At 36.7% G+C, this 15,058-nt stretch overlaps 1 protein-coding gene across 4 annotated transcripts in view; it reads right to left on the bottom strand.

The window, feature by feature from the left end:
* The window catches only part of SGTB (small glutamine rich tetratricopeptide repeat co-chaperone beta), a 44,376-nt gene that overhangs the window by 9,479 nt on the left and 19,839 nt on the right, over positions 1 to 15,058 (bottom strand). For 3 of the 4 annotated variants that reach the window (XM_036117468.2, XM_036117467.2, XM_078067277.1), the window contains exons 5-7: positions 14,587 to 14,712; positions 13,852 to 13,951; positions 2,632 to 2,736 (exon numbers count right to left, since the gene is read on the bottom strand). In XM_036117468.2, coding sequence (XP_035973361.1) covers positions 2,632 to 2,736; positions 13,852 to 13,951; positions 14,587 to 14,712 — 331 coding nt within the window. The remainder of the gene's footprint in view (positions 1 to 2,631; positions 2,737 to 13,851; positions 13,952 to 14,586; positions 14,713 to 15,058) is intronic. The other variant, XM_036117469.2, reaches the window with a different exon arrangement.

Below are 15,058 nucleotides of genomic sequence, written 5' to 3'. Positions count from 1 at the left end.
CAGATGCCAGATCATATAAGACCATGGTTTGGAGTCTGGATTTTATTCTCGTCGCAATGGAGTGACAGATCTGATTTATGCTTTAGAACATTCACTCTGGGGGTGCCTGGGTGGCTGTCAGTTAAGCCTCTGACTCGTGACTTTGGCTCAGGTCATGATCTCAGGGTTGTGAGATTGAGCCCTATGTTAGGCTGCGTGCTGGGTGTGGAGCTTAAGATTCTCTCTCCCTCTGCCCCTTCACCCTTCTCCTCTCTCTCTCTCCATCCCTTAAAAAAAAAAAATAGAAGAAAAGAACATTCTGGCTTTTCTGCAGATGATCAACATGGGTATGGGTAAAATGGCGGCAAGGGGGACCAGTTATGAAGCTACTGCAGTAGCCTACGTAAGAGATAGTAATTTGGGCTCGGGTTAGAAACAAGATAGCATTCAATGCTTGAGTTGAAGATATATATGGAAACCAGAATTGACAGGACTTGCTGATAGATTAGTTGTGTCAGGCATAATAAGACTGAAGGATGACTCCTAGGCTTTTGACCTTTTGGCACTGGTAGGTGAATGATGGTACCATTTACTGAGCTGGGAAAGATTTAAGAAGGGAACAAAAGTTCTTTTGGGGGCATGTTAAGCTTTAAATGCCTATCAAACATCTAAGTGGAGATGAAAAGTAGTTGAATATATGAGTACGGAGTTCAGACATATAACCTAAGAGCTGCATCATCATATACAGTTGAGACTCGTTAACAACAGTAGTTATATTCTATAAAGTCACCACAAACAATAAATTAGCAAATAATGAACAACTGCTCCTAGAGGAAATATAGGGTTGGGCTCCTGTGAGTTTTTGGTCACAACATTTTCATCAACAGATCAAAACCTAACCTTATTTTATGTGTGTTTCTTTTTAAAGAAACCTTATTTAATACATATTAATGATTCATTGGCACTGAACTAACAGCCAACAGCACTAACTCATGTCTGATAAAAAATTATCTATATTTTCTTTATAAGGCGCATAGTAGCCTTCTTGTGATTAGGAACACTAGACAACACTTCAGCCTACATTTGGGGGCCATTGTAAACAGGGAAATCAACCACAAAAGGCATGAAAATGCAAAAAAAAAAAAAAGAAAGAAAAAACAGCTCCAGAAAGACTGTGAAAATGACGCTCATTTACAGCATGAGAACTAAAACAAAAAGGCAGAGCATCATCTTACCAGACCTCTGCTGAGAACTGGCATGACAGGTGACTCAAATTTTTCACCCTTCTGTGAAAGACCACAAAAGCACAGTGATTACTGATTTGGAGGTTACAAGAAAATTTCAGCATGTAGGCAAATCCTATATACAGAATCCATGAATAATGAGTACTGATTGTAGATGGAATTTAAAAGCATGGGACAGGTTGGAATCAGAAGAGAGAACAGAAAAATGGCAGCAGCAGAGGAGAGAGCCCTGAAGTCCTCCGTCGTTTAGAGGTGGTACAGAGGGAAGAACCAGCAAGGGAGACTGGGAAAGAGCATCCAGTGAAGCAGAAGGAGAACCAGGAAGTGTGAAGTCACAGAAGAGGAGAGAATGAAGTATTTCAAATATCAGTTAATCGTGCCAGGGCGCCTGGGTGACTCAGTTGGAAGAGCATGCGACTCTTGATCTCGGGGTCATGAGTTTGGGCCCCACATTGGGTAGAGAAATAAAAGAAAAAAAAAAGTTAATCATGCCAGATACTAAAACATGGGGCAGGGTAAGGACAGAGACGTGAACACTGGCCCTGGGAAAATACGGACAACCGGGGACTGTGAACAGGGCTGTCAACAGAGTGACAAAGATGAAAGCCCTATCAGAGTGAACGGAAAGCAAATGAGACATGAGGGAGATGAGACAGCAAACAAAGGCAGCTATGGCAGCGATTCAGAGAAAGAAGAGCTGGGAAGGGGCCTCTCTGGGAAAAGGACAGTTCCAATGGGTGATTTTCTATGACCTTTCTGCATGGAGTCATTGTCACTGATAGAGGTAGGAAGTCTGGTGTTGCAGAAGATAAAGGAGAGGATTCCAAGCATAAAGTCCTGGGGAAGGTACAAAGGGATGAGATATAAGGCATGAGTGAAGGCAAGTCTTAGAAAAGAACCCTTCCATTTGAACAGGAACAAAAGGCAGTCTGTGAGGATACAAATGCAGGTGGATTGGTTGATTCAGAAGCAGGAAGAGTAGTTACTTTTCTTCTAAATGCATCTATTTTTCTCAATTAATTGCAAGGCAAACATGAGCTGAGAGTCACCATGGAGCGTGTGGTGGAAATTTGAAGAGAGAAAAGAAGGTGGGAAGAAAGTGGTAAGGTGAATGTAGAAGGAAGTATAGTAGGATTGTCCACCAAAATACTGAGTACTCATTTGAGATCTGTGGCCTTGAACATGAAGTGAGTCTACTCACTATGGTTGTATGATTTTCTCCAACAACCAACCATTCATCATACAACGGGTCACCTCTATCCAAGTCAAAGAAGTTGCAGTCATTTCCTCTCTCAATGGTATATTGATCTTCCTTGCAATATTTAAGCAGGAAATTGGAAACCAAACCATTAAGAACAGCAAATCTGATACTCCCTGGTACTTCTTTGAACATTTTGCCAGAACTTACCCCATTCTCCCATATGCCTTGCTGTATTTTGAATCAATTGCTATTGCTTTCTCACAATCCTTTATTGCATCTGTGTAGTGACCTAATTTACTCTGAGCGGCAGCCCTAAGAGAAAGAGAAGAGATTTTTATTATAAGCAGCCCTGAAGGCACTAATTTAGATTGTCAGGTACTAATAAAACTACATTTTCCTTGTCCCAATTTGTATATCACTGCCAGTAAATATCTAAATCAAACTAAGATAATTCTATAATCAAACAAAAAGATAATTCAAAAGTAAATCTCAGAGAAAATATGCAGGCTGCCTTTCACTCTTTGCTTTGCTAGAGAAAAGACAAATAAGTGAATCATACCAGTGATCTACCCACTTATTGCTTTTCTAATTTGCCCAAACAGAAAAATGAAAGCACCAGGACATGTGGGATTACTAAGGAAGTGTGCAGAGTGATGGCTACCCAGTGTTATGCTGTAAAATCGTCACTTTACTAGTAGGGTTAAGATCATCATCGGGCAAGTCTAAGATCAAAATTTAACCTAAATCTGGCTGCAAATGAAGGATGGCAATGCATTCCATCCACTTAGTACAGAATCTCAGAGCGATTAAATACTATTGAATCCTTTCCAGTTACTTCTTTTATTTTTTTATTATGTTAATCACCATACATTACATCATTAGTTTTTGATGTAGTGTTCCATGATTCACTGTTTGCGTATAACACCCAGTGCTCCATTCAATACGTGCCCTCCTTAATACCCACAACCAGGCTAACCCATCCCCCCACCCCCCTCCCCTCTAGGACCCTCAGTTTGTTTCTCAGAGTCCATAGTCTCTCATGGTTCGTTTCCCCCTCCAATTTCCCCCCTCCAGTTACTTCTAATGGAACTCTCCTGGAATAACTTGACTCCAGGGTGTGATGGTATAATGAAGCTACTTTCTATTCCTCCGCACAATCCTGATAGTAGATAGCCCTCTGTTTCCCTGCTGTCACACTCACTTCAACCCTCAGGGCCATTCCAAACAATCAAAATGACTGTCCTACATGCAAGCTCTTCAAACTAAAACATTCCACCATTTCTCCTGCCCTCCATCCCACTCCCACCACTGCTCCATTTACTCTTCTCCAGACTAAATATTTCTACTTACTCATTCAACTAATACATCTATTGAGGTCTAGCTAATGCACAGATACTTTTCTAGGCATAGAGCGGTAATCAGAATAATATTCCTGGCCTCAACAGTGCTTAGGTTCCTGGGAGGGGTGGAGGTAGCTGGCAGGCTATAAAGGAAAGGTGGTGGTCCGTCCAGTTTTCTGTCAATTTTTGTTCATATAGCATGACTGAGACTCTCTTTCCAAATTAAGATTATAAAATTTTTTAAAAAAATAAACATACAGTCTCCTTTCTTTCAGTGAAAAAAAATTTAGTGTCAAAGTCCAGAATTCAACAAACCTGATTTGGTAGTTCATATGAAAAAGAGGCATGGGTTTATTTGAACATTCAACCCACACTAACCAGCATGAGAAGGATGGCCATTAAAAATGACCATTAAAAGAAGAGATATAGAATGTATAACTTCCAAATAATTAGAAAGAAAAAAATGAAGTAAAAATAACTCAGTACCGTAGAAGGCAAAAAAAAAAAAAAAAAAGAGCAGGGAAGGGGGAAGGGAGAGGCAGCCAAATAATATCATAGCAGAAAACCAATTCAAACATAAAAGCAACTACAAACTAACCCAGATAAAAATCAGTTTCTCAAATTGTATACATACCACCTAAAACATAATCACACACAGGTTAAAGAAAGGGCTAGAAAAAGATAATCAGGCCAACTGAAAACAAAAAAGCTGATGTAGGAACACAAATATAAAACACGAAGCAAAAAGCACTGTTGAGGATAAAGAGAGTCATTATTACTGACATTATTACTGACCATCCTGTCTGTTTAATTTTATGGAAAACATTTACATGGCTCAGAAATCAAACTTATATGAAAAGTCTCACTCTCATAGATGATGGGTGGGCATGAGGTAGATGGGATAAAAATGGAGATAAGACTTCAAAAAGGATGAAAAAGCAAACCTTCAAACTGAGTAAAAGAGAAACAAATGATGCTGACTATAGATCAAAAAGAATTCAAGTAACTTTCAAGTAGTATTCTGAGTATATATCTTTAATGAGACGGATTCTAAGGAGAAAAGAAATTGTGAAATTTACTTAGTAGGCTTGCTAGTGGCATAATATTGGTATTATACTATCAACTGAAGAATACTGAAGGGTAGACCTAATGAGTAAACATACTGGTGGTGTTGGAAAGCAGGATTTTCACTCTGGAAGAAAAGAAATCCACATAAAATGGGGGAAGGTGACAATGGAATACAAATTGAAGGTACCTGCATAAACCGATGATTTTTCAAAAATTGTATTTCCTAGCTCTGTTCACTGAAGAAGCAATAACACTTCAGTAGCAATGATCATGTCTTGCGACCAGACCTTGGTTTCTAAATACTATTCTCCACTAACAGGAATAGGGGCTACTTGTAGAAACAGCTGAGCTCAGGTCTAGGGCAAAGTATGTACAGGACAATTGTGGAATACCTTGTTGTCTCAGGAAGTAAGAAAATGTTCAAAACAAAGTTATATAAAAGGACACATAGCAAGTTTAAAGGGGCTCTCACTAGCCAAATATGGGATAAATTTAAGTGCCAAAAATAATAATTATAGCAATTTCTTATAACACATTGAATAGTGATTTTAAAAATTCATTAGTCCATAATGATACTCAAAAAAGTTGGGGTAGGGGAAAGGAGGAGGGAAGTGGAAAAGGGGGGGAGTGAAAAGAAAGTTCTTCTTTACAGAAATATGTGAGAAAATAAATGTAAAAGAAATGATAAAATTAGAAAATCACCATTTTGTAACCATCAGTGTTTTAATGATTCAAGGAAAGATCATGAACGTATGGTAAAACATTGAGTAAAAGATTGCTGGGGAATGGGATATTCACATGATCTAACCCTACAGATAAGTTTTAATTATAAAAGGAATAACAGAGATGATGGTCACCACCCTAAGATATCAAACTTAGAATCACCACTAATGGACACTTTGAAATTATGTGTCTCCTATTTTAATGCAATAAATGGTACACATAATTATTTATGTGGGCTTAATACCACACTTCAACCTAAAATTAATCATGAGGAAACAATCACACAAATCCAGATTATGGCACATGCTATAAAATCACTGGTCAGAACTCTTCAAAAATGTCTATGTCATAAAAATATAAATAAAAAACCAGTAATATTTTCTAGATTAAGAGACAAAAGTAACATCTCAAAACGCAACACACAAACATTGATTGGCTTCTGGATCAAAGACATAGCTATCGAAAGTATTCTAGGGACAAATGAAGAAATGTCAATGCTAATTTTCCTACATGTGAATGGTATGATAATTATGCAGAGTATATTCTCATTCTTAGGAGATATAACCGAAGGATTTAGGACCAGCAAGAAAATTTTATACACCCACTCACAACACCCCCACAGAGAGACAGAAAGAGAGAGAAAGTAAACATGGCAAAATGTTAGCTATTTTTGACTCTAGGGTAAGCATATATAGATGTTCCTGTATTACTCTTTCAGTAAGTTGAAATAGGTTTTAAATAGTTTTAAATTTATTCTCCTAAATATGTATTATATAACAAATTTACGATATTATTTATAATACGTATTTATGTCTATATGTATAAAACATGCTAACATATAACTGCTTCACTATTAGAAGTCTTTCAAGTAGAGGCAATTCTCCCTCCTAAAATATGTTGCCCACCTGAAATTAATATAATATTGTATGTTAATTATACTTCAATAAAAATTTTAAAATAAAATAGACATTAAAAAAAAAGAAGTCAGCAAATTTCACATTCTATGTGCATAGAGTAGAAAGAAGAATGGAGTAGGAAGAAGAGTGAAAATAATAAAATTTTAAAAAGGAAAATGACAGGACGCCTGGGTGGCTCAGTCAGTTAACCATCTGCCTCTGGCTCAGGTCATGATCCCGGGGTCCTGGGATAGAGTCACACAATGGGATCCCTACTCAGCAGAGAACCTGCTTCTCCCTCTCTCTCTGTCCCTCCCCCCTCTCGTGTTCTCTCTCTCACTCAAATAAATAAATAAATAATCTATTTAAAAAAAGGAAAAAAATGAATGGCTAATAAAAACAGCCAAATATTTTTTAAATGCCTACATTATAAAAGATCTTATGCTGAGGAGTTTAAATATGATCATATAGGTACTTGGGTCTAGCAAGAAGAAAGCAAAAATTAGATGATTAAATTCACATTTTAGAAAGAGCCTTTTGTCAGAAGACTCGAGCGGGGAGTGCAAGTAGACACTGGAAGCCAAATGAAGTTACTATAGCACTAGTTTAGCAAAATTTAAGAATCTGGACTAAGGGAGTAGTGATGGAAATGGAGGAGGGAACAAATGAGCTGTTGGGAGGTATACAGAAAAGGTAAACTGAGCAGAAGACACCCTGATCTCTCACTTCAGATACTGATAACAAGACAGGGAATAAGGCAGGGAGAATCAGACCCAGAAAGAAGAGTGGGCAGAAGGGAAGATGACTGTTTGAATCTTGATAGCTTTAGCTTTAAAAAAAAAAAAAAAAGATTTTATTTATTTATTTATTTGACAGAGAGAGCACAAGCAGGGGCAGAGGAAGAGGGAGAAGCAGGCTCCCCGCTGAGCAGGGAGCCCGATGTGGGACTCGATCCCAGGATCATGACCTGAGCTGAAGGCAGACACTTAACTGACTGAGCCACCCAGGTGCCCGATAGTTTTAGCTCTAGATCACAAACTGCAAGCTAGGATCTTTCAAAAGAGGACAAGCACCTGAACATCTAAGGCCAGGAAAGGGAAGAGAATTTGGGCTATATTCAAATCTTCTGTGAGATGAAGCCAAACATGCCAGTGTCTGAACTGAATATCAATGTGCCTGCTCTCTCTGCCCCTGCTGTCTGGTTATCAGGGCATAACTAATGAAATTCCAACAGAACAATACAGCCAGAGTCACCATGTTTTTGGACACCTTCGCCTACTTTACCCTGTTAGAGCAAGAGCATGAATATAACCTGTGTTCTATTTTTATAGAAAACGAGGCAGAAAGAAAAATCACAGGTAACTTAATCTCCCATACCGTAGGTCATGCATAAATAAGTTACAGCAAAAACTTATTTCTACAACTAGGAATTACACTGTTTTTAAAAGAAACAAATATTGAAAGCCTAGAACTATGCCAGGTAATTTATATAATTATCACTCCTCACAGGGTTAGTATATCTCTATCTTACAAGCGAGGAAACTGAAGCTCAAAAAGGTTAAGCGGCTGCCCAAGACCACAGAGCTAGTACGTGGCTGACCTGGGATTCAACTCCAAATTTAATGAACCAAGTTCAAATCCACATGAGCCTAATGACTACATGCTGCTTATGGAGGTGAAGGAAAACAAAGTGAAAAACAGCGCGGTCTCTGTTCCAATCTTCCTCAGAGCTCACGCTGCCACTAGCATTCCTAATTGTGCCTTTTAAACTAGATTCTCCAACTTAAATGCCTTCCCTTACCCCTATCCTCCACCTAAGTTCTACCTGTCCATCAAATCTAGCTCCATCTCCAATTCCCCATCACCTGAGAGGCCTCTGGATAAATTCTCTCAATCATGCTCTGTCTCTCTCTTGTACACCAAATAATTCCATTTATTGTCTCAGTCATTCAACCATCCATCCATCCCAGAAACATAAGACAGTTATGGGTAAAGTAACGTACTCAGCAATGAGGTTGTACAAAAGAAATATGAGTACTGTTTAGGGATAGAAGACACAGAAATTTAGCTAGCTTAATATAAAATATCATTTCATATTATAAACTACTTGTAAATGTTTTAGATCTATACTCAATCATTTGTTGTTTTATGTCTACAAGTGTTAAAGTGAGTGTCGTCGCTTCAACATCACTGGAAATTTCTTATAATTCTTCTGTAGTCCTCCAGACATCCAACAAAAACTGGCTGAAGTCCTGTGAGGAACAGTGCTAGGTACTATAAGAGATACAAAAAGATACAAGATCCAATCTCTGCCCTTCACCTGAAGAAATAAAATAAGTGTGCAAATAAAATAAGGCACAACATATGATAAACTGACATAAATGTTATATATCATGGTCAGTGAGTAGAGAAAAAAAAGCAAAAATAAATAATAGGTTTGCAAGGAAGGACTCAGGTTTTCCTGGTACCTAAGCTGAGCCTAAAGCATCCTTAGGATCCTAAAAGCTAAAACAGAAGATAAATACTAGAAAAGAAAGGCTTATGATTAAGAAATGTGCCAACTGATTATTTTCTAACATATAAGAAAGTCACTTCTATAAAAAGAAAACTACAGTTCATGCTAGCAAGTTTAATATATGAACAATATTTTGATTAGGAATAAAACTGTGAAAATGAATATCAAAAGGAATATTTAGATCTGCTATTTCAGGCTTCCAATTCTTGGCAGCCAGCTGGCTAATAAAAATGCAAGGGGTAGTTGGCAAGACTATAGGCTATTGAGATATTTACAACTACTGGGGTCTAAAAACATTTTTTTAACTTTTTTCAATATTTGTATTAAATATACAAATAAAGTTTTCTAATTATTTAATACGAAATGGCTTGCTCTATTACTGAACTCCTCAGGAAAAAAAGATACTATTTAAATGAAAAAGATAAGCATGATTATTGATTTCAGCTTAAAGACAGCTAAATGGAAAGCAAGCACAGGTATTGCCCAGAATCCCTTTCAATCCAGTACTAGTACACGTAAGACCATTCATGAACCCTAATCTCATCTGAAATAAATGATTTATTTAGGCTCCAATTTATCATATTCATAGTTAAAAGTGTACGGCTTACTGTGGTCTTTACAAGCAATTTTCTGATAACATCTATATCTGGTCATAACATTTAGTGACATTATTAAATGTTTTTGTTTCAAATATTTCATATGCTAAATTAAAACATACACAGCCATCTGAGGACAGAGAATAAAACACACAGCTTGCAGAATTCATTTTCCACAAATTACTTGGATTTTTTTTCTGGGCTAGATTATTAGGACACATTAATAAAGGGATTTTTTGGTAAAGGAAATGTAGATTTCTAGTATGGACAACTAACTTCCTTATGGATCCAACTCTTCCACAAATAACAACTATAATTTCTGGACAAAATGCAAAACAAACAAAAAACCAAAAGCGCCCAGGTGACCATAAATAGGAAAACGGCTCAGCAAACTGTGGTACACACAAACAGTAAGTACGACTGAGCAATTAAAAGCAAGAACCACTGAGACAAGAAACAACATGGTGAATCTCAAAACCATTAACCTAAGCAAAAAGAGTCTCACACAAAAAAGTACATATGGTATGATTCCTTTTATGTGGAACTCTCAAAGAAACAAATCTAATCTATAGTAAGGAAATAAAGCAAAACAGTGGTTGCAACCTCTGGTGTTTTAGGCAACTGACTCTGAAGGGGCACGTAGAATTTTCAGTAGTTTGATAGGCGGTTTTGAGTTATACAAGTGTATGCATTTGTCAAAACTCAGGCCAAGTGCAGTTAAGATTTGTGTATGTTATGACCTATAAATTTTACCTCAAAAGAAAAAAATGCAAAATATTGAACTCTATTTATGACATGCATGATAAAGTATTTAGGGGGACAGTGTACTGATGGCTGCAATTTACCTTGAAGTGCATCAAAAATAAGACAGACTAATGAACAGAGGGGTACAAATAGATGAATAAACATGTGACATAGCAAATATACTAAAATATTAAAGGCAAAATCTTGGTGTGGATGGATATAAGAATATTTATTGTAAACTTCTTTCAAGTTCAAAATTTTTCATAAAAATGTAAGAGGCCCTTCCCCCCGCCAAAAAAGAAGATAAATGACACTAGATTAATTCAGAACAACTCCTGTCTGACTAACATCATTTCCTTTTAACAGGCTTACTACCAGACTGGTAAATCAGAGAAAGACAACTGATGACATATTTGGACCTCAATAAATTTGGATCTCTCTCTATATTCTGATCAAAGCAAAAAAACCCAGATTGCATAAATAATAATGATAATATTAAATATATTATAACAGAATTAATGATACAATAAATAATATTTAGTTAACAATATAATATATAATTGTAACAAATATCAAATACAATAAAATTGTTGTGTACAACACTCTTTACTAGACCGCCTCTTAGCACTTCATATGTATTAACTATTTAATCTCTGCGAAAGTCCTATGGGGTAAATACTATTATCCACATTTTACTAATGGGGAAACTAAGGCATGCATATGCTAGGTAATTTGCTCAATGTCAATACTTAGTAAGTGTCAGAGCCAGAAATTGGAATTCAAAGAGTCTGGGTCAGAACCCCTGCTCTTAACCACTTCCCTGTGATTGCTCTCTTAGTTGACTTCGTAACTGACATAATATAATATATGGCATTCTTAAGGTTGTGGATGACATGAAACTAGGACCAAAAGCAAATATGTTACTTTACAAATTATCCAAAAAGATTAAGGGTCAAACACATAAGAGACTGTAACAAGATAAAATTCTATAGGGATCAAATACAAGATCCTGCATTTGAGTACAGAAAACCAACTACACCTCCAGTGAGAGCACTGGTACACAGCAGGTTTTTGGCAAGAATCTGTCAGATGAAAATATGACTGAATGACAAAATAAAGAGAATGTGTGAAACAGAGACACTTTAATAAACCAAAAGCAAAATATGAATTTAATAAATAATGCTGTAAAATGCTAATATGTAATTATGTTATCTAGCAGTAGGTTAAATGAGAGGCCTACTACAAGACTATTGGGGTCAGACCAATTCCAGAAATACTGTGTAAATTCCTGGGAACTACACATACAGGTAAACTGGAACAAGTTTAGAGCAAAAGTGCAGAACATAAACTGCATTATTTGAGGTATAACTGAAGAAGCTGTGAACATATAATGTGGAGAAAAGAACTCAAGTGAACAGGGTAACAAACTTCAAAATGTAAGGTACTATTATAAAAAAGAAGGATCATAATTATTCTGTAATTGCCCTTAAGAATAAAAATAAAAACTGCCAACTGGGACTGGCTACAAGGGTTTTGGGAAAACAAATTCAGTGCCAACACAAGGAAGACTTTTCCGACAGATAGGACCACAAAAAAAAGGCGGGGAAGAAGGAACGACCTCACAAGGGTATGAATACCCTAAACGGGATAAGGATAACTCAGTGAAAGATGAGACCAAAATAACTTAAAGATCTCTCCCAAATCTAAGAACTTACTATATAATAAAAGGTAATTTTTATACATTTCTGTCCCAAAGAGTTCCAGGTTGGTTAAAATAGATTCTATTCACCAAAACACACTCACGATGATAAAATTTAAATGTGAAGAAAAAATAAAAGTTATTTGTCAAGTCTGCAAATGGGGAGAGATTGAAGATGAAAAACATCGGAAGAATATTCAAAAGAAAGGAAAAACAAACTTGTCTACATCAATACTTAAAACTTTTACATATAAAAATATTAAAAGGCAAAGAGTAAGCTGTGCAATTAGGACAAATGGATTATATCTAATATTCAGCTACGCTATACAGGACAGTAGCCTATTGCAATTCAAATTAATTTAAATTCATCTTCAATCGATTAAACACTAAAAATTTACTTCCTCAATTGCACTAGCCACATTTCAAGTGGTCAATAGCCACTCTAGCTAGTGGCTACTGTATCGAACATTGAAGATACAAGAACATTTCCATCATTGCAGAAGTACTATTGGAACTTTAATATTTAAAACAGATTAATTTAGTTCAGGGAATTCATTATATAGTTAATAGAAGAGCTGAGATGCCGATAGGCATTGTTGTGCAGCAATCCAGAGATGAGGAACAATAGGAAGCCATTATTATCCCTAAGACAGAGGACGAAGTGCAGAGTCCAAAACCCAACATCACCTGGCAAAAGCTGGGATCACAGCAGGTGTGCTGGCTGGGGGCTGGAAACAAGGATGGGAAGCAGCCCCTGCTGGATAAACAACCTGTTGTAAAAAGAGGGGAAGAAATATCCCGACTTCTCTCCTCCTCTGCCCTCCAATCTCCTGCCAGCACCTTCTATGGCTGAACCCAGACACAACCCAGGAGGAGCCTGGGAAATGCAACCCAGTAGGGTCAGACCCTCTGTTAAAAAAGGCAGAATAGGAAAAAAAGAACTATGAGGTCAAACAGGCTAAAGCCTGACACAGGTACAAATAGAGAATTTAAAGAAGAAAACCCACAAATGCCCAACATCTAAAAAATGTCCAACCCTACCAGTAATTAAATATAAATTAGAACAATTACTATTAAAATAAAATAATATTAAACTAACAATAATAAATGATAATGCAGGTACTTAGTGCTGAAAAGGATATGGCAAAAACAGATACACTCATACACTCCTCAGGAAGGAAATCAAGTCTCAAAATTTTTCAAAGAAATTTGAACAAATTTGCAATTAGCATCAACAATATTTTAACTGTTTACACTGTTAAACCAAATGAAAGCAGGTCCAAGGATAAAATCCAAAGTCCAGAAAATCTAAATTTCAGAAAATAATTTGAGAAACAAGGTTGTTCACTGCAGCTCCATCATACTGAAAAAAAATGAACAGCCTCAAAGCTGGCCAGTAAGTCAGCAGTTATGTAAATTAAGGTGCAAAGAAAATAACAGTAAGATAAAATAAATTAAGGTACATTTATCCATTTATTAAAAAATAACGAGTGCTTCTTGCCAGCCACAATGATAGGTACTGGAAGTATGAAAAAATGAGGAAGGAACAGACTAATTTGTATCCATTTAAATAATGTTTAGAAAGAGTTTCAACAAAGTAAGGATGTGTTTATGACATGCCTACTGAATAACAATGAATCTGAAATTGATTATACTCACATTAAACAAAATATGCCGAAAACAGTGATTAGCTCTGAGCGGTAATTTTATGAGGTTTTATTTTTCCTTCTTTATACTTTTCTGAACTTTCAAAATTTTCAAAATGAATTTTACAGTTCTCCTTCAGAGCTATTAATACAAATTACAGTTTAAGAACTGTAAACCCTCCACAATAGTGCTAGCTTACCTGTTGCAATAATAAACCGCATTATTTGGATCCAGTTCTATTGCCTGTGTGTAACAATCCACAGCAGCAGCAAAATTCTCTTCTTTCATGTGGTTATTGCCTGAAATAATCAATATGCACAGTAAATACAATATACACAAAAAATATAAAGTCCAAAAGATAAATCTGAATCACAGAAACTACAATAATATGAAGGTCAGCAAGATGATTTTTCTTAATTTTTTAATTTTATTTTTTTAAAGATTTTATTTATTTATTTGACAGAGATAGAGAGAGCACAAGTAGGCAGAGTGGCAGGCAGAGGGAGAGGGAGAAGCAGGCTTCCCGCTGAGCAGGGAGCCAGATGTGCGGCTCGATCCCAGGACCCTGGGATCATGACCTGAGCCAAAGGCAGACGCTTAACCAACTGAGCCACACAGGCGCCCCAATTTTTTTTTTAAGTAAACACTACCCACAATGTGGGACTTGAACTCACGAACCCGAGATCAAGAGCCACATGTTCTAAATTGAGCGAATCCCGCGCCCCATCAATATGATTTTTCAGTGGCACTAGAGATAAATGTTATACTGTACTATACAGTTGATACTCCTTAGCCGTCAGTGTGTTTGAATGATTTTAACAATGCAAAGTCTTAAAATAATTAATGTTTGCATACCTTATAAAATCCAGGCTTCAATAAGTGAGTAAATGCAACAATTATGAATATCTGGTGGCAAAATTGAATCTCTTCTCACCTTCCTTGTCTTCATCTCTCTCCGTTCTTTTTAGAGCTGCCCACCCCATTCGAGATGCAACACCCTTCTCAGCCATCATCTCAATCTGGACCCCCTCTTCCACTCCTTCCCTGTCAAAACATACACCTGCTGAACAGTCAAGCCCTCAGAACTCAGTTGTGTGGGGAAGCTGGTAAAATTAATCATGTTAATATGTTATTGGCAGATAATATTTTTATGTGCTACTCCTTCCAGAGATAGATTTTTAAAAGGGGATTGTTGGACATTAATTTCTAGAAAGACAGAATTTCAGATACCAGGGCTAGCCCACAGGGTACTAATCATCAAGAAGGGCATCTACAGATACATCTGGCAATAATTTAGCTAGCGTAACAACTGGCCAGCAAATTAAAGGATTTCCTATGGCTATCTTCTGTATTCCATGAAATGGAAAAAAGTGTCCTGCTCACTGAAGAACCACTGTTCAAAATCT

This window comes from Halichoerus grypus, chromosome 2, assembly GCF_964656455.1.
Source record: "Halichoerus grypus chromosome 2, mHalGry1.hap1.1, whole genome shotgun sequence".
NCBI lineage: Eukaryota > Metazoa > Chordata > Mammalia > Carnivora > Phocidae > Halichoerus > Halichoerus grypus.
The sequence above is the reverse complement of the archived record's forward strand: the minus strand, read 5'-3'. Positions and strand labels throughout refer to the sequence as shown.